Below are 19,521 nucleotides of genomic sequence, written 5' to 3'. Positions count from 1 at the left end.
TTCCACAAGCACATATGTTCTAGGACCTCCATAGGAGTGTCATTTGAGGTGGGTTTCGATCTGGACCTTGAGGGTTCAGCTTGCGCTAATAGGAACGTCTTCTTAGCCCAATGGCCCTCAAACCTTCTTCCTTGAGTTCCACTTGCCGTTTCGCGTCTGGCGAATAACGAAACATCTCCTCAAAGACGAAAGAATCAAAGGCTCGGACAACGAAGCCCTTAGATCATCGCGGGATGTTACTTACTTAATGCCTCCCGAAGAAGGGGACGAAGGTGATGACGTGCATGGCCTCTATTCAGGTCATATCGCTTGTTCGGTCAGCGGTCATGATTACTGGAGATGGACAGCTCACTTCGCGATCGACACCTGGTTTGACGAAACCAATGGTATAAATGACCAGGTTACTCGTTATGAAAATGACAGAGAAGACGGCGTCGAGTGGGATCCTTGCAGCGGCGGGCAGGACGACGCTAGAAAGCCGTTCTGGTTTCCACGAATTTGGTTTCTCCGTATCTTTGGCATTCGGCTTGACCAGATTAAGGATGAGTGGGAATCTATATGCCTCCACTTGGGGCAGAATCTCGACAGACAGGTATGATATTTCAATTTAACCTTGGAGCCTGTATCATGGATGACGTGTGGTTTAGGATCGTAAATATAAGGTCCTTCTCCTCGAAGCACAATTATCACCTGAGCTCGCCGCCGCCGAGGATCACAGATTTCGAGTCAACGCTTTGGAAAAATCGGTGCTGGAGTCCAGAGATGTTCTCCAAGATCTCATCAGTGTTATTCAGGAGACGCTAAAGGCTGGGGCGTCTTTCCTTTCTACAGAAGTGAACTTCTTTCTCAACTTCGACGGACAGCCGGGAGATGGTTCAGAGTGTTACCCGTATCTTAGCGAGATTCGGCGAATGTTTAACGTGTTAAATCAGCTCGGGTATCGACTAGAAAGCTACCAGGCAAGGTGCAGCTTCCTGATTCAATATTGTGAAGTTTCCAGGAAGAACGTAAGGCCTTTAGTTGTCCATTGTATTGGAAGCACAATTTCTGACAACAAGGCCTTAGAATCCCCAAGTCTCCTTGTCAGCATCGGACGAGAGGTTTGCTGCCAGCTCTGTGAGCAAGTCTAGTCCGTGTAAAGATGAAAAGATATCGTGACTGACAACACAAAGCGTGGCTTGTTGCAAGTACAGGTTGACATAGAGAACCTCCGAAACGTTAGGTCTCTAGAATGCTGTAGAAAAACAGTCTTTCGCTGACAAAGTAGGTAGGAACTGATACAAGTGAAGCTGAAAAACGATCAACTTCTAGCTATCGGGCCCGGGGATGTTGAGGAAGTTCGAGTGCTCGCATTCAGCACCCTTGTAAGTTCATGTTGTTATCCAGAGCTCCCATTGCGCTCTCTGGCAGTAGATCTAACGAACGACTAATGGCATGCCCGTAGCTTACGCAGGCTTTCTCGCAAACCACCGCACTTTTCAGCGCAGACGGTGTCATCGCCTTTACTAGAAGCTGGCAAACATTCCTGATATCCCTTCTCGTCGCGTATGGCATCAATCTTACGATAGGGACTGCGTTTCTCATTTGGATTCGGAGAGCTCGTCACAAAATCCAGGCTGCCTTGAAAGCAACGCCACTAATACCGCCTGTCGCGCAGCCAACATCGAACCCCAGCGCTACTTCGACTGTCACACTGAGGTCAAGCAGCGAGGCTGTGACTCAGACCATCGCTACACATACATCTTCAACGAATTCTGATGAAAGTGGCCTGACGATATATACGCGACGTCGATTCTCAGACAGACTCTGGTTGAGCTACAGGCAACCGCAGAGGGTGGATGATGTTGAACTAGGGAACAGGAATGTTATTGAGGAACTGACATAACCCTGGAGAAATTGCGTTGCAAACGCTACGCCTTTTTCGGCTTTTAGCTCCCGATTTATTTGTTGCCTTGCTTACTTTCCTTCATGAATCTGAATTCAAGGAGATAGATACGTTGATTGATTACATTGATAAGAAGCTTCTGTCCACATGCTGAAACAGAGTCGTCATAATTCCCGGTCCCGGCGGGGGGGGGGGGGGGGCACGGGCCATGGAGCGGTGAGCATTCCGGATGTCCCGGGAGCCCTCCGCGAGTCCTGAGGGCAGAGGCTAGCACTGAACTCAATAGTGAGAACTCAATAGTGAGATTCAACAAAATTGAAATGTACGGATAGCTGAGTCCTTTATAGACACCTTCGGGCGGTTCTACGTATGTTGATTTGAGCGCGTTACTCTCGGTATTCAATCAATGTTTTGCACTGTGAGCCCTGCAGTAAGGTAAATTGCTCCGAAATGGTCGCCACACTTCATTTTCTGAAATTTGCGTTCTACATTCATGACTTCAAGCTGCTGGAGCTCATACTAAGTATCTTGTCTGAATCAGATCTCAAGAATCCATCTTTATCCCGACCAGAATTCTCACTCAATGAAGTTGAGATTCTGATGAGGGTGGGGAGGAAGAGTCCGACTCGCCAAGGCCAGGCGCGACTAGTGGAAGCTGAGCCCCTATATGCCTTTCGGGGTATCTTCCAATTGCTGAGGTGGTGATCTTAAGGCCACCAGTAAATGCGTGCTACCTATAAGGCTATATTTAGTAGGGTGCTGGGCAAGCAGAAGAGCCCCAAATGACCTGACAGTAGGGGCACTCAGGCAAAGCAGTCCCACAAGACCAGGGTACCACAGTACCGGTTGCGCCGTCACCTACCGCCACGGCTGCGCCCTCTACCATTCCCCTTACCAACATCATTGAGCGCTGGCGATTAGAATGAAGCATCAGTACCTCCTAGCCATTGGTGGCTTATCTTCAAATCATTCTAGAACCTTGAAGTGCTCTAGTTCAATCTGCGTTTGAAAAATGATCACAACTGCGTGTTTCCTTGTCAACCTCCATCATCCGTGGAATAAAGTACACAGTACTTCCAAATGTTGAAGAAACGCGTAGTTCACTGCTGGACCAGGGATCATGGATCAATTGCGACCTCAACAAGAACACACCCCTTTGACGAACGGATAGTTCTGGCTTCTCTTAGTCATCCAAACTTAACTCACCCGCCGGCGAGTTCAGTGTGAGCACGTTGGCTGCGTCTTGGTCGACGAACCTCAACCTCCACAAACATCAGCTACCATCGGCTTGTTTGATATCTCCATTGCGCAAGTACAGTCTCGTCCACAAAGGCAGGGCATTTACTTGACTTGGCCAGTCACGATAGCAACATACCGACCTCAAAATAACTTCCAGCCAATACTGATCATCCTGTGGCACACTCTTAAGCCTCATGCAAGTCAAAGTGTTTCACCAATTGCGTTCAACAACTTCCTCAGGGCGATGCAATCATTCATGCAAAAGAAAGAGCCTCGCATTTCCTAGAGAAGGGAAAAGTCGGAACCAACCTGCAGGCGAGAAGTGATACAGAGTCAGCGTTACCCCACGTCCAAAGGGCCAAGGCAAAATGGTACTCCATTCTCTCTCCGACATAAGAACCTCTACCCCTCCACAGTACTCAGTACAACCTTCCCAATCCATCACACGCAGCCACTGACTCTACTTCCCTCTCGCAGCCCTCCAGGACGAGATATGCATTCATGTGGACTTGCGTAGGTGTCTCCCCAGGCCTCTGGTTCTCATTGAGATGCGATCATTACAGGCACAAATGCTGACAGCCCATTTGACTAGTGCCGCTGTGGGCACGGAGGGATTACTGTGATTGTTGACCCATGTCACGACTGTCCGCACCTGCGCTGTGCCAGCTGCAGGGTTGAGAAAGTGCAGATAAGGCAGCAGCAGCAACAGGCTCCAGGCCAATCCCAGCAGAGTTCAGTATAACCTCCGAGCCTGGTTTTCTGGAACCTAGACATCGCATCGTTCAACCACCCTAGTGCAGTCTGAGCATGATACAGAGGTGCCACCATTCGGGCTGAACTGCGTAGGACTGTGCGACACCGCTTGTGAAACATTGTATCGTCTTTTCCGTTCACAAGTGGCGTTCAGATTATTGTAGTTGTTCGCACAAAAAAATATTCGGAGAGATAAATCCAGGACTAGCTTGTATCATGTATGCTATCGAGTGTGAAATGGTGTTGACATATACGTCTTAGCTTTTCTTCAATTCCAGTCCTAAGGCGATTCTTTTGTTCGTGAATCTGAGAGAAATGAACCTGGGATGACCTAGTAAATGAGGTAGGTGCTATTCGTTGTAACGTCTCGTAGTTGTACCGTGTGTACGTACATGTACCGACGCTACCTAGGTATTCGGCACCCGATGGAATCTGTGCAGCGTTTAAACCTTGGCCTCGACAGATTCAGTAGTATAGTACACATGCAGTCTGCGGTAGCGAATCCTGAAGGATTTAGTCGATGGCTTGAAGTTAAGACCGCGTGATTCTCATTTGCAATGGCGACTTTCATTTCTAAGGTGACCATTTGTTGACTCAATCACAGTCCGTAGATCTGTTCTTCTAAGCATTCTCAAATGACAAGGGAAAGAGACCTGAGGTTGTTCTGGAATTTCGATCGGCATCCTGTATGATTCCCTTGACCGCCGTGTTCCTTTTTGCCAGGCCCGAAGACGTTTCGATTACCTGGAGACCCCTACCCCTGTATCACCGAAGATCTTAGACCCGTAGACTTTAAGACCCTGAAGCCTCATGGTTCAGGTAGTCTCGGCATGAACAGAAAGACACTCTAAGCAGCCGAGAAACCTGTGAGAGCTCAGGGAACACATTGTGGGGCTAGGTGTAAAAGTCGGAGGCGTTGGGCATGGGCTCTTTTTACACTTGACGCTTGGGGTATGTCGAATACCTCAGTCATGGCTTTAAGAACTATAATTGTCTGGATCAATCGTGAACTCTCAGACAAATTGAGAATAAGCCTGGTTATCAGGATTCTTGGTCTGCTCCCCTCGCCAAAAGTGCATGTGGCCTCTGGGTTCGAATTCATTGCTCGTTGGGTTAGGGGTCAAAATATAATTATGACGACACGCAGCCATCGGATCAGGCGACATCATCAAAGCAGGAATGAGTTTCACGACATGGTCTCCAATATTCCGATTCAGGCTAGCTCTTCTCGGGCGAAGCTGCCTCGGAGCCTGCTGGTCAACCAAAGTCAGGCAACCTATCAAAGACGAAGTCCAATAATTTCGACAGTTTCGATATTAACCAGTTGTACTAATCAAGTGACAGCCCCGTATGAACGATAAGAGTAAGCCAACTACAAGCTCCAAGGCAACGCATGTATATCTGAATCGGGTCGTCATGGCACTTTCGCAAATTTTATTGGCCAAGTTGATGCATATTTGCATGTTCCCTAGGCTGATTCCCCGCGTTGCCTGCTTCAAATTCCTTACCCTGCTAAGTGCACCTTTGGTAAACGACGAATGGTAAACGACGAGAAGACCTTACACAGTTGGAAGGAGAGGGCCACATTGCTGCGTGGAGGTGAACTCATGATCAAAGACGTGGCACTCAACCATTCGTTCTTGTGCAATCACAGAATTGCTGCACTTTCTACCAAGACCCCGTCTGTCAGTTCGTGGACCATCTATGATAGACTCAAAATAACTTGGGTGGCAGCGTAGGGAGGTACGTCGTTCCGTTCTGGCCGACTGAATAAAGGCAGTGAACGACAAGGAAGAATTCAGGCTTGTCAGGCTTGTGATACCGCACAGAAGGATTATCGGACGTTCTCAAACTGCATGCAGTAGATTTCACAGTATACGAAAACTAGAAATACTCCTTGTTTCAATAGGTACTTTGAAAACCCAGGGCCCCATTTGTCGCCCTGGATTGCAAAACACTCCTCTACTTAGATTCTCAGCCCCAAGCCCCGATGGCTACGTCTCAAAGGCAATGCTGGGGATGGCAAATCATGTGAGGTACATGGGGGGAAGAAGACGAAACTAAATGGTGCCTCATGTGACTGTAGGGTATGATGGATGCGGATGTTCAAAAATACGCGTTGTTCCTGCCGGCTTCCCCTACCTTCAACCGTTCGTAGGCACGTCTTCCACAACTTCCTCTTCTCCATCAAGCAACATGCTTCGTTTACACCTTCATATCATAAGATTCTCGTCGTAAAATCTGACGAGGTCTAGCCTCAAGGGACCTGGGATACCTGACCTTACTTGATGTTGCTCCTTGTATCATCGAGTGTCTATTTGGTATACGGCAAGCCGCCTGTAATTTTGTAAGCAGGTATGTTGCCCCTCACACTCTCTTGGGTCGGTTTATTTCTTCATTGGCGGTAATGGTTGTATTCACAAAACTGAACTGCCTGTAGCTTTTCGTCCGCCTATCTAATCCTTACAAAGGTTTGATGCCCCATCAGCCTGGCCTGCCATAACATGAGAAACGACAGTCTAGCCAGACTTTCGACGAGGAGTGAGGCCGAGAAGAGCCGAGAGTTGCCCGCGCCGCTATGTCGTACGCCGTCTCGAGACAGATCAGTACATTTATCGGCCACACCGTTGCAACTTCAAGCTTTTTCTTGGCCTGAGAGGTTTCTTGTGCGACAAACCTTCTCCGATTCTTGGGAGAACACACCTTGGATGCAAGCAGGTCTCAGAGATATTTGTAGTCCTATTGAAGACGAAGAAGAATTTACGTCTTGTCTTAAGACTCAGCATAACTGGGCCGCTGATAAAATCCGGCTCGAAGCTATTGAGAATCTAGTTGAAGGTGCAACTCTCGAAAAACTCCTTTGTCGGGACGATAGCATCCCCGAAATCAAGACAGCGATATTGATTGACGGTAACAATATCTACGGGGAGCCAATATTTAGGCCATTCCGCGGAGGCTTGAGCGTACCGGATCTCATGAACGAACTGATGAAAACCGTAAGTAGCGGAACGTGCGAAGCTTCAACGGAGGGCTGATGAATATCCAGCGCTATAAAGAAGTTCATGAGGAAGAATCTTCACCATGGGAAGCAAAGGACGTTCTAGATGCGGAGAGGAGATTGATGTAAGTTCAAAGCCACCGCTTCATCCACATAGCGTCAAATGGCTAAAAGCACCCTTTCTGGTAAGCTACATTGTGAACCTCAGTTCCTGGGCTGTTGTTGCCCTGCTTGGGTCTGCTCCAGAATCGTTGTTTCGTGTTCTGGGCACTCTAGTGAATAACTATATTCGCTCCATAACATCTCTGAGCGTCTCCTTCTCGGTGAGTTGGCACATACAGTCAGTTGGATACTGACTTGGAAATCATCGATTGTCTGACGATGGATTCACTGGAACACTTAGACTGAAGGACCAGCCAATTTCACGATGGAATTCTCGTTCCCACTTCGCGTCTGGCGCACAGACTCGAGTTTAAGGATAGATGGTAGGGGGAAAACAGCCGGTGGTCAATCCCTCAGGTCCTCAAGAGACGTGACTTTCTTGAGGCATCTTTCCGACTGTCACCACGAAGACGGCACCAGAGACGCAATTTACGCAAGCCATATCAGCTGTGCAGTCACAGGGCTTGACCAGTACAGATGGACTGGGATACTGTTTGCCGAAGATTGGTTTGAAACACCGGGAGACGACCCAGCGCCTGACACTATAGAACGATACGACAATGATCTGATGGATGGGCTGGCTTGTGATCCACTCGCTCGCGGGCGGGTTGACGCATCAAGGTCTGGTTGGTACCCACGCTCGTACTTTTTGAGCATCTTGGACATTCGTTTACTGCAAGCACATGACGAATGGCTTGCCTTACTCTTCCGCTTGGAGACAAAGATCAAAGAAGCCGTAAGAACCCCTGGACCTCCATCACGCAATGTAGCCAATTGTTTGACTATCTCTCTCTCTTAGTCCAAAAAATATAAGCATCTTCTCCGCCGCATTCAGTTTTCGGCTCGTGATTTCCGAACAGACCCACGGCACCACAGTCTGTTGCAAGACCTCGACGACTTTGAAGATGCAGTAGTCGACACAGAGGAACTGCTACGGGAATGCGAACAAGCGCTCGAAGAAACCCTGAAATCGCTCAAATCTTTCATGGCAACAGACGTCCACTACTTTTTTGGCAACACTCCAGAGCCGACGGGAGCCGACGCTTGTTTCGCACATCTGTCACAGATACGAAATACATGCAACGCCCTCCATCGATTTCATCGCAAATCAAGGGCACTCCAAACAGACTGCAGGTCAATCCTGAAGGCTGGAGAAGCCATGAGTAAGAAGGTGCGTGGCTGACAACGACTTTGGCGCTGAAGTACTACTTAGTAGATACTTACTCATTTACTCGCACGTGGTTTACTGACGCAAACACGGCTACGACCAGCATCTACGTAGATCGCAGATGGAAAAACTCCAAATAGTAAGTGCGACTACTTGAATCATACTGAACTAATTCCTGACTTTAAAGAACACATTCCAACGACCACATGTTCCTGGGTTCGAATCACTAACCCAAAACCGGTTCCATTATCTTTGGGCAGTCGCCATGATAGCTGGGCTGTTGTCGATCATAAAAGACTCTAGGGCCCTTCACTGGAGTCTTTTGCTTGTTGTGATGTTGATCTCAATGGTAATGTTCCTTTACGCGAGTATGTTACTTCAAACCAGTGTATCTCGAATGGGTTCATCACAGCATGGGTCAATTGGCCTGCGGACTCAAATTCAAGCCAGCAACTACACGCATATAGAGCACGCCACACTTGGAGATACGGTGACAAGGTTCCTCAATTTAGCTTGGCGTGGGTCCTCCGTAGACGTTTTGTCTGGAAGTGCTGCCGAGCTATCGCCCGGTGCATCATCCGAATTCAACGCCCCCCGGCGGCAAGATCCGACAATTCACCATGTGAAGTCACACATCCTGCGTTGGATCCCCAGCGTCCGCTTTCTCAGCATGACCGAAAACAGCATTTCCACCCAACCTTTGGACTTACAAAACTTGGGTCAAATCATCGAATATATTCCTATCTGCCTCCCAGTCGATGGCAAGCGACTTCCCGAATTGAATGACATGAGCTCGCAGGATTGTCACGATGACAGATCTTTTTTCAGTTCGCTCAGAGAGCTATTGCAGAGAGATCGGTGGTTCACCTGGTCCGGTTTCCTTTCGCGAAGTGGTTTGAGGGAGCCGATTGGAATGCATTATGTGGAGGTATGAAGCACCGATCATCTGAGCTATTTGCATATTGAACATCATATACTGAAACCCACAGTATGAACTTTACCATGATGGCTACGTTTCGATACGGGTTCGCCCAAAGGTCCCTCCAATATCAGAAGCGGAGAGATACCGGCCGACGGAGAGCCCGTCGTTCGAGCCTGTGCCGTCGAAACGTCTTATGGATCTGTTCAAAAGCACCGCTGACATTGATGGGAGCGATCGTAGCAATCTCGACCGGATCATTCATCGCATTGACGGGCTGCCTCCTCAACAACGGACGGTGGGGATAGGTTATGGTCTGGAGATTGAAGAAGGTCCGAATTCCAAACTTCTGTGGCTCATCAGGTGGACATCTGTGGTCTTTTGCGTTGTGCTCGGCGTCGTATGGGCGGCCATCTCGGGTGACATCGAGAGTGGCTTTGCGATTTCAACCTGCCTAATAGCGTTTTCGATGGCTAGCGTGGCATTCTTGAAGTTTTCGGCGTCCAGGAGTTATTCGGGCAACGAAGAGACAGGTCAAAACGTGTAAGAAGGGTGCCGATTTCATGGCATGCAAATGTCAAGTCAATACATTTGGACGGACTTTCATGAGGGTAATAACGACTAGTCTGCTAGTCCGAAGCTAGCTCAATCAAATTCCTCTGTAAAGGCATTCGAACTACAGCTGATTAAAGAAAGACTGTGGCCGAATGCAAGGACCCTATTTGACAGTTGATGGGATAGTTCAACGGCTGTATCCCGGAGACAAAATCGCATGTTATGTCAACGAACAAAAGTATGTACCTAAGATAGCCAAGAAGGACTCAGACGAGGAATCGATGAGTTAACAAGACACCTGCCATCCTGGTAATGCCAATCCAAAGTCGTCGCATACCATGCGCGGTAGCCTCATTCAACGACTGGGTGATAGCATCTGCGTCTGCAAGTCTGGAAACCAACCAATCCAACGACGCCGCGTTGGCTGCCTTCGGTGCCCGACCACACCAACGGCCCATTTCGTCACTCCGCTGCTATCGCTGAAGAAAGAGACAATTCTCCCATCGTTTGTGATAGCGCCTGCCTGTTTTCTTTCTTCCACACACACCAAAGCAGGTGGTCACAAGATACTTGCCAGATCCCAGTAACACCATGGCGACTTTGTCAATCAACGGCCTTCAATCTTCACTTGGGAGGCTGAGCCTCGAAAAGCCTCTTCCCTCCTTTCCGGTTGCCGATGTGTTAGTGCGCCCGTTAGATATCTGGCGTTCCTACTTAGCCACTATCGTGGCGGAGGTGGCAGACTGCGAACCAGCTGTTGCATATGAAGCGATTCAGTCTACGGCTGCCATTTCGATGGGCGATCTAGCCATCATTCTGCCTCGTCTCAAGATCAAAGCGAACGCTGAGGCCGCAGCTGCACTGCTAGACAAGGTTATTACTCAAGTGAACGTTGGAAGTACCTCCCTAGGCTGACAGAAAACAAATGCAGTTTCCGAAGTCACCTCTATACACCTTTCCATTCGTCGACGGGGTTCACATCCGCATCTTTTCCTCGCCGTTCTTCCTTCCCAGACTTCTCATCCCCTTCATAGCCGACCGCAAAGAATTGTATGGAAGCGATGAAGTTTTTGGTTTGAGGGATGTGGCATCACCCGAGTCTGGACGCAAAAAGGTCATCGTCGAGTTCTCGTCGCCCAACATTGCACAAGAGTTTGAAGGCAGGCACCTACGTAGCACAATCAACGGTGCTGCTATCGCCAACCTACATGAGCGGATGGGATGGGAGGTTGGTCGATTGAACTTTTTGGGCGACTGGGGCAAGAACATCGCTCTTCTCGCCGTCGGCTGGAACAAGTTCGGCTCGGAGGAAGCCTTTGCCAAAGATCCCATTCGTCACTTACTCGATGTACACAACCAGATCAACGAGCTGTTTAAGCCTGAGCAAGAGGCAAGCGCAAAGGCAAAGGAGGAAGGAAAGAATACAGCCGAGATTGAGTCACAGGGCATTTACGCTGAACGTGATGCGTTCTCCAAGAAATGGGAGGAAGGGGATGCCGATGCATTAGCCCTGACCACCAGGTTCCGCGACGTTTATGTCGAAGATTACACCAAAGCCTATGCTCGTCTCGGCATCAAGTTTGATGAGTATGCCGGAGAGTCACAGTTCACGCCAGAGTCAATTGCGGAAGTTGAGACAGTCCTCAAGGAGAAGGGGATATCCGAGGAGAGCGATGGTTCGTGGCTCATCGACTTCAAGAAGCACGGGGCGAAAGGTCTCGGCACTGGTATGATCCGCAACCGTACTGGCACGACCATGTACTTCTCCCGCGACCTAGCCGCGGTACTTGATCGTGAGAAGAAGTTTGCGTTCGACAAGATGATTTACGTCGTCGCTTCGGAGCAGGACTCCCATTTCCGCTGCGTGATCAAAGCACTCGAGCTAATGGGGAGAGAAGATCTCGCCAAGAAGATTCAACACGTCAACTTTGGCAAGGTTCAGGGCCTGTCGTCCCAACTCGGCAACGCGCACTTGTTGGGAGACATGCTGAACCAATGCGCCAACGCAGTGAGAGACGCCATGGCGACGGAGGAGAATGCTGGGGCCCCTCTTGCCGCCGCGGAGCCTTTCGGCATCACATCGCTTCTTGCTCAAGACATGCACACCAAGCGCAGCAACGGGTACGCGTTCGATAGTAAGAAGATGACTGAGTTCGAAAGCGAGACTGGCGCCCATCTTCAACTTCTTTACACCCGACTTTGTTTGACCATCAAGGAGCTTGGCGCTGACCTGACTGCGCTCGGAGAGATCGACTACGCGCATTTAGAAGAGGAAGAGTACACGAATCTCCTGAGACTCATGGCACAGTACCCTGATGTCATCAACGCTGCGTACAAAACCCTCGAGCCCTCGGCTGTGTTGACGTTCTTGTATCGGCTGGCCGAACAGTTGTTGGTATGTCTCGATGACGATGAAGGCGAGGGTGAAGACGAAGAGGAGGAGACTGCCGATGACCCGGCGCTTGACCTTGCACGAGCGGTGCTGTATGAGAATGCCAGACAAGTCTTTGAGAATGGTATGAAGGTCCTCGGTATCAGCCCTCTGTCTTCCTGATTTCGACGCTCTGATTTTTGTCATTGTTGTAACTCGGGGGAAGGCAGGTTTGGTCATTGTTACATACCACTGAACGTGGTAAGATTGTCAAGGAACATTGGAAGGCGCATGATTTGTTGAAGTGGCTTTGTCATGAGATCATGACTTGACGACAGACATGGGAGCACAATAAGGACCCTAGGCTAGGTGGCAACTGTTTACTGTGTTGCATAGCAAAACTCAAAAATAGTCAATATAATGTTCAGGCTTTTGCATGAAGCACAGTGAAAGTGACGCCTGATGTCTCTCACGCCTGTTCATAGCAACGTACATATAATCTCTTTTCTTGAGCTTCACTTGGGCAGGATGTTCCCAACAATCAGCTGTTCTGTGCCCCAATGATATCCATGGTATGAAATCCTTCACTGCGAACGCTCTTTAGCTTATGTGTTCATGACTTGGTGTACCAACGCGGCTCAGTACGCGGCCATGCTCGACGTCCTGGTTCTTCAGGCCCTCTCACTTCTGGCGGAAGACGAATACGTCGGAAAGAAATAGAGAGAGGCAAGACGGGAAGGTAAGGATGCCAATGCCTGCCTGAACAGATGCGTAGTGGGACCCACTGATGGAAATATCTTCAAGAGTCGAAGTCCTTCTTCTTGAGCTTTCTTCTTCACCACCACATTTGAAGTCAGCCATTCCTACCAACCACAATTTAGGTTAGCCCTCACTTTTCTCATCACTTGGTCCCTCCCTCCTCTCAAAATACACCCACTGCAAATGAATGGAATTTTCCTGCCTTCTAGCAGTGGAAAAAATTCTTCATTATCCTGAGCCTAGTCGCTCCTTCCTGCCTCGAGGTGAGGCCATTGTTTTTATTATCACTTTCCACCACGACCGCGCCCCACCCTCTCGTCTTCCTTCGCCCTCCCTCGCGCTCACCTTCACCCTCATCCTCACCTTTCTTCTTATTTTCTTTCTTGTCTTTTCCTCACCCATCACTTTCGAGATTCGGCTTGTTCACTCTTCGAGCTTCTCATTCTCACCCAGTCGCCTGTGTATCTCGCTCTGATACACCACTAACTGGCGAGATATAGCTAGGTGGCATGAACATTATTGCCCTCATCGCTATCGTATCACAACAACGCGCGCTGTGAGAGCTTCCACAACAAGCTGAATATTGCGGTAGGTAATCTCATTATCTTTGTTCATCCTCGAAGGTGGTTCTGATTTCTTTTTAACGCAGATTCGTCCGCAAACAAAGAAATCCCTTACAAACCATCAACCTCTAGTCGCTCATCACTCCATCGACTCAACCATCATGTCTTCCCGCTCGCGCGACCGCGGTACAACCGTCATCTCGGCCGAAGAGCGCGCCAGACGCATCACGGAGGCCAAGAGCAAGATTCGCGAGAACGCGACCTTCACTCCCGCCCTTCTGGGCCGCATCGAGTCTCGCATCGATTCCAACGCCTTTCGTCGTTGCATCTCGGACAACACCATCTACCAGTCCCTCTGCAACTCGCTCAAGGACAAGAACGTCCCCGAGCGCGAACGTCGCCCCGATCTCGTCGACTTTCTCGCCCTTGAGGCCATCGTCGCCGTCAACTATGACGGTGAGTACAACAAGGTCCTGAAGGACCTCTTCATCCGCTGCAACACCGCCGCCTGGGTCGACAAGGCGGTTCTCGCGGCCAATCAGGAGTGGTACCGCGATAACCTCTCTGATGCCCGCAAGTTCATCAAGACTCTCATCAACAAGGTTGACTCCCAACTCTTGGAGATCATCCTCGAGGACATCGATACTAGCTTCTGGCGTCAGACTCTCAACGACCATGTCCTCTACAAGAAGATTCTTGAGAAGCTCAAGAGCAACCGCGACCTCAGCCAGCGCGACGTTCTCACCGCTGTCGCTCTCAACGGCGGCAAGTACCCGACCGAGGTCTTCCGCCACCTCATCGTCCACCAGAACTCCGCCATGTGCCACTGGGGCAACAACGTCCAGGCCCAGCATGCCCTTTACGAGGATGACGAGTTCCAGGATACTCGGGCTCAGAACACCGTTGTCAGCGACACTATGGCCAACCTTGAGTCCTTCGCTGATGCGATGCATGATAAGGATAAGAGTAAGGAGATCCGAAAGAAGGTCCGCGAGCTGAAGGACATTATGAAAGGAGACCTCGGTCTTCTCCGTCACACCCTGGGTGGCCGCATTCAGAAGAATACTGGCGGAGGTGGAAGAGTCGCCATCGGAGGCATCGGCAACGATCTCACTCGCCTTAACAGCCTTACCGGCGGAGGCGGTACCACTGGTGTCCTTGCTGGAGGTGCTGGAGATACTGGTGGTGTTGCTGGTGTCCATAGTACTGGCGGTACTGGTGGTGTCGGCGGCGGTGGTGGTCACTTGGGTACTGTGGGTGACTTCCAGACTCAGCTTCGCCCTACTCATCAGCGTCATGACTCTATCACCTCTTCTGCTGGCGGTCTCTTTGTCGGCCAGGATGGAGCTACTCCCAGAGGTTACGAGACGCCCCAGAGCCAGATGCAGGGCAACGGAAGCCTTGGTGTCGAGGGTGGTGGTATGGGTGGCTTGGGTGGCTTGGGCAGTGCTCGCCTTCATGTTAAGAGAGAGGCCTTCAGCCCCGGCTCCGACTCTAGGGTTCCTGACCCCTTGAGCCCTTCCTACTAGGAGACTTCTTTCGTGTATACTTACTGCTCAATTTGGGATCGGAAGGGACTAAGGACGGCGGCGGTGGAGGAAGGCCGACTTCTGGATTGATGCCGTTGACTACCCTCTCAGATGAGAAGAGCTGTGTGTTGCCGAACTAAGGCAGAGATTAGTGCAACAAGAACTTAGCTTTCACTTCACCTGCTCTGTGCTCATCTGGATGTGTTTACAAGGTCAAAGCTTCAGAAACGTAAGGATGAGAAGCAAGGACGATGTGCTCTTTATTGCTAGAGTTCCTTGTCTCTACACCTTAGTGAGATCCTGGATTGAACCCTCGATTCACTTTTCTGACTTCGCTGACTTCGGTGCTGCGCTTCCAGCCGTTTTCGATGCGCATCCTACAAAGCCTTTGAATTTCATCACAATGGAAGGCTTTTCTTGTGAACAAGGGCTTTGATTGAATAACATGAGAGTCAAGCTGATAGTTGCATTCCCACTCGATTTGCCTTTTGCTCAGCTCGGGTCGGTCCGCTGACAAGTCTGTGATGGCAAACCTTCTCAATCGACTGGATGACCAGCCAACCCAGTCGACCTCAAACTCTATTCTTGTCAAACGTAGGAATACAAGCGTGACGTAGCGAATGCTTGTTCCCATAGTCGTGAACAATACAAAATGTCAAGTTACTGGGGCCCTGGTGGCTAGGCAACCAAAAGCTTCTGGCTGATCGATGGGGAGGCTACCTCCATAGTTGTGTTAGGCAGCGCGAGTTCAACTTGCCACGGGGGCCGATAGATAGAGTTGACTCTCTCTCTCTCTCGACGTTTCGATGGCACCAATACCACATCGTTAGCGTCCGATATGGGAATCGGATAGGGAACTACTCCATCAACCACATGCGGGTCTGGGCATCGCGGGACTCGGAATGTTGAGGAAATACACTCATAAACTGGGGAACACATGGCTATGGTACCTGATCCCTGTAGAGTCATACGAATTATTTGTACTTTGGAGATAAATACCCAGCCATCATCAATATACCAAGTCGTTAATGATTTTCCGCTCCCGGATCCCCTTCAAACAGCCTCCCCTGGCTCTCTGGGATTGCTCGTAACCACAAACTCCGTTTTCTTCACAATAACCGGCGCGTCAAGATGATAATCGGCACTGCCGTCATCCGACCCCTTGCCTATCCTTGAGCTCTGCACCCCAATATCCCGGTCGCTGTGGTCGATCCCGCTGCCGAGCGGCTGCATACCGCTCATCCCCGGCCGCCAGCTCTGCAGCGCGTACCTGCTTCCGACGTTGCCGCTCTGGCCTGTCTTTCCGTAACCGCTCGCGGCACCGTACTTGTTGCTTCGGCTCCCGGATCTGCTCTTTTCGTTGAAGTATTTGACGAGGGGCGCGAGGGTCGGGATGCAGCAGACGATGATACCGAGGTTGTTCTCGATGGCGGACCACATGATGAGGGGCGAGGAGTCGAGGTAGTTCGCGAGGGCGTGGACGGTTTGGATTCGGATGATTTGGATGACGGTGATGAAGGCGCCGAGGCCGAAGAGGCCAAGGAGAACGAACTTCTTGCGCTTTTGGATCTTGGAGGATGCGAGGACGGGAAAAGGGAGGAACATGCTAAAGAAAACAAAATATTAGCTGGCGTTTGAGTACATGGTTGACTTGGGTAACATACACAATGACATCAAATGCGATCGTTAGAGACGCCATGCTCGTGTAGAAGGGAACTCCGGGGATGCAGGAGCCATTGGTGATCGTGGGGTCCCATTGCTTCGCGATCTATTCTTTGTTAATATCCGTTCTGTCTTGGAACAAGAGATGAATAAACTTACAGGCGTGCACAGATTTATTTGCACCAGCAGGAAGGCAAGGTGATACGCGACGCAGAGGCCAATGGTAACAAAAGTTGCCCACCTGTAGGGACCCTTCGGAATGAAGCGGAGATATGAGAGAAGCAAGCTGATCTTGAATCCGAGAATACTGCTGATGTAGCTGAACTGGATGTTAGTTCTGATTATATCTTGACGAATCCTTCCCAAGGATTTGAGCACTTACAAAGGAGCGCCAGCGTATTGCAGAAGACCGAAGTTATAGAGATTTTGCGCTGGCATGTCCTCCAGCTTTTCGAGACCCAAGCCCCATTTTGTTTCTGCGGGTGGTTGTTAGACGCAAGACAAGTGGTGAAGATTGGAGACCATCGTACGAATAGTGCTGACAATTGCAAATCCGGCAGCCGCAAACCATGTTGCAAAGATGACCCAGTCATCTATCGCCGACAAGTTAGTGCTCTGTCCAAAGGTCAAATCATCCAAGTTGTAAACATACCTGAACCAGCGGCCTTGAGCATGATTACACGGACATATAATCGCAGCATCATGATGATCAACGACAGCGCGGTAAACACCAACGCGATGGCCGTAATCTGGGGTCCCGTGGACGGTGTCCCCGGCGGGGTGTTGTAGGTCCACGACTCGCTCATCGTGGGCTGAACTGTTGTGAATAACCTCCTTCGAAACCCGGTCGGTGAACGCGGTGAAGTCAAGCCCAGACAGACGTAAGGCTGATGGTCTGCGGGCGGACGTTGTTCGACGGGATGTGGTAAGACGGGAAGGACGTTGCCGATCTAACCGACGAGCCTAGGTAGGAGACTAGGAGGAAAGGGACGAGTGGACAGAGGTGGCGGAGCCGACTGGCTTTAGACCGCTTTATCTGGACAGGAGCTCGTCGTTCATAACATCATTAGACTAGGCCTTTCAGCTAGTAACGTTCGTGCCAAGAGGGGAGGGGGAAGAGTGGAGGGAGTATCAATATACAAATAATATGCTCTTCCTTTCTGGCTTCTCTCCCCTTTCACATTTGCCTTTTTCCACATAGGCCCAACCTTATGGATTGGGTATCCTGTTCCGGTACCGAGCATCTGGGCCAGAAGGCATCCCCTGTCGGAGCAGGTAAAAGATATCACACTTGAAGTAACGGCCAAGCCGGGCTGCAAGCACGAACTTTGTGAGAGGTTCTAGGCCGGATGTGTGAGGTGGGTGGACTCTGGAGGGCTTGTCCTCCGGGCCTTGTCCCTCGGATCGTCTACAAGGTAACGTCCCCCTCTTGCCTCGTGCACTGCACGTTTGCGAGAAGCTCGGGGGAGCCACGAGGAAGTTGGGAACACATACGGGGTCAAACTCCGTACGAGGGCCATTGGAGCAGCAGAGCCACAGAGCTTCTTTCCTCCCCCCCGCCGGAAAGTGTGCCGATGTTGCATTTCAGGAGTGCTTTCTGGAGACGAACGTATCCATGCCTGCATCTTGCAAAACGCATCGGGTTTGCGACCAGTCACCTCGAACTTTCGCTGAGCCACCGGCCGGAGAAGCGTCTGGGCTTCCTCGCCAGACCTGGGATTCTAGAAGAGACGTGGTCGTCGGCGGCCCCCGTTTCCTGCTGGCCGTCCCCCTTGTTGGACGCATATACGGAGTTCCTGTAGTACACGCATGCTATGCACGCGTACGGGCATTGTACGCGGCACTAATTAGCGCAGATCCAGGGATGATGGTCTTTCATAAGAGAACCAGTTGTTGGTTCCCCTGGCAGTCTGCCATATTTCGTAAAGCCCGTATTGTGGGAACCGCTGCCCATGGGTTCTTCCATATTGTTATGGAAGTTGAATCCCGAGCACGGAATCCAGCCGAGGAAGAGAAATGAGCCGCAGTCTAAGCCAAACCCGAGGAGAGGTCCTTTATGTCACATGGCGTTACCGCGTATGATATATCACATTGGGGGCTAAAATGCCACAGTGGCAGAGGTGACAGCGGGAGATTTTGACAACTTGGCGGGCTAGCTTCAACTCGAATTTACGCAATTATCAAAATTCATGGACCAAGGAGTGGACCACGCAACCGCAATGTGGCCAGACTTGGTCCGTGTCGCGATGACAAGTCAGTGATGAATGTGACATGCGAGGATATCCCTGTCCGAGACACGCCGGTTCGGGCAATTTGCCATGTGCGGTAAAGCTCTGGACTCTGGTATCGACATGCTATCCTTATAAAAGCAGGTTGTCTCATCAAGCAAAGGTTTCTCCCTGAAGCAAACTTGTTTCCACGTATAGGGTCGTGTTTGCAATTAGCTACTAGCCAGCGATGTGCTGGATGGCCCTGAAGTGTTGTATCGACCAAGAAACCTTCTGTTATCGAGCCAAGACCTCGTCAAAACGAAGTCGACTGAGACTTTGAGAGTTCAAGTTGCTGTGCCACATTCCGACCACGTGGGTCTGATATGCCGACTTGGCCTGCAGAGTGTGCCTGCACATCCATGCAAGTTGTAACCATGTCTTCAAGCCCCCCCACCGATGAGAAATAAGTTCCAGAAGTTCTCAACGCCATCCCGCTTTTCAGGTGAGCGTGTGTGCTCGAGCGCAAAGCGGCACAGCAAGAAACAATCGTTCGTGACTTGAATTTCTGAAGAATACGCTTCAAGTCTCTAACCCCAAACTCCCCCGGAACCGTATCCGTACCCAGCCGGCCAGCCTTCTCGGGCATATGCGGAGACGAGAAATTTTGGCTTTGGGACGTCCACGGGAACTGGAGAATGATCAGGAGAGGGAGGCGATCCGGGCACGAGGGAACCACTTGAAAAAGGAG

General features: G+C 50.4%; 5 protein-coding genes across 5 annotated transcripts; 4 read left to right on the top strand and 1 right to left on the bottom strand.

Moving 5' to 3' along the window:
* Positions 1–247: 247 nt before the first annotated feature.
* Positions 248–1,885, top strand: CCOS01_13064 (uncharacterized protein; the record flags this gene model as incomplete). The annotated part of the gene is made up of 6 exons (XM_060461211.1): positions 248–592; positions 648–1,007; positions 1,066–1,116; positions 1,173–1,217; positions 1,272–1,364; positions 1,445–1,885. The coding sequence occupies 6 exons, from the start codon at positions 248–250 to the stop codon at positions 1,883–1,885; spliced, it is 1,335 nt and encodes a 444-aa protein (XP_060308413.1).
* A 4,700-nt stretch (positions 1,886–6,585) lies between these two features.
* Positions 6,586–8,220, top strand: CCOS01_13063 (uncharacterized protein; the record flags this gene model as incomplete). The annotated part of the gene is made up of 4 exons (XM_060461210.1): positions 6,586–6,873; positions 7,013–7,198; positions 7,279–7,773; positions 7,909–8,220. The coding sequence occupies 4 exons, from the start codon at positions 6,586–6,588 to the stop codon at positions 8,218–8,220; spliced, it is 1,281 nt and encodes a 426-aa protein (XP_060308412.1).
* Positions 8,221–10,270: 2,050 nt separating this feature from the next.
* CCOS01_13062 (arginyl-tRNA synthetase) lies at positions 10,271–12,233 on the top strand (the record flags this gene model as incomplete). The annotated part of the gene is made up of 2 exons (XM_060461209.1): positions 10,271–10,552; positions 10,611–12,233. The coding sequence occupies 2 exons, from the start codon at positions 10,271–10,273 to the stop codon at positions 12,231–12,233; spliced, it is 1,905 nt and encodes a 634-aa protein (XP_060308411.1).
* A 1,300-nt stretch (positions 12,234–13,533) lies between these two features.
* Positions 13,534–14,901, top strand: CCOS01_13061 (uncharacterized protein; the record flags this gene model as incomplete). The annotated part of the gene is made up of 1 exon (XM_060461208.1): positions 13,534–14,901. The coding sequence occupies one exon, from the start codon at positions 13,534–13,536 to the stop codon at positions 14,899–14,901; it is 1,368 nt and encodes a 455-aa protein (XP_060308410.1).
* Positions 14,902–15,954: 1,053 nt separating this feature from the next.
* Positions 15,955–17,513, bottom strand: CCOS01_13060 (uncharacterized protein; the record flags this gene model as incomplete). The annotated part of the gene is made up of 6 exons (XM_060461207.1): positions 15,955–16,507; positions 16,566–16,669; positions 16,723–16,882; positions 16,946–17,039; positions 17,094–17,156; positions 17,216–17,513. Coding segments are annotated over 6 exons (1,272 nt in total), but the record flags the coding sequence as incomplete, so codon positions are not given.
* Between the last annotated feature and the right edge of the window lie 2,008 nt (positions 17,514–19,521).

Source organism: Colletotrichum costaricense (genome assembly GCF_030867565.1).
Source record: "Colletotrichum costaricense strain IMI 309622 chromosome Unknown Scaffold_16.1, whole genome shotgun sequence".
NCBI lineage: Eukaryota > Fungi > Ascomycota > Sordariomycetes > Glomerellales > Glomerellaceae > Colletotrichum > Colletotrichum costaricense.
This window is presented reverse-complemented; position numbering and strand designations above follow the sequence as displayed.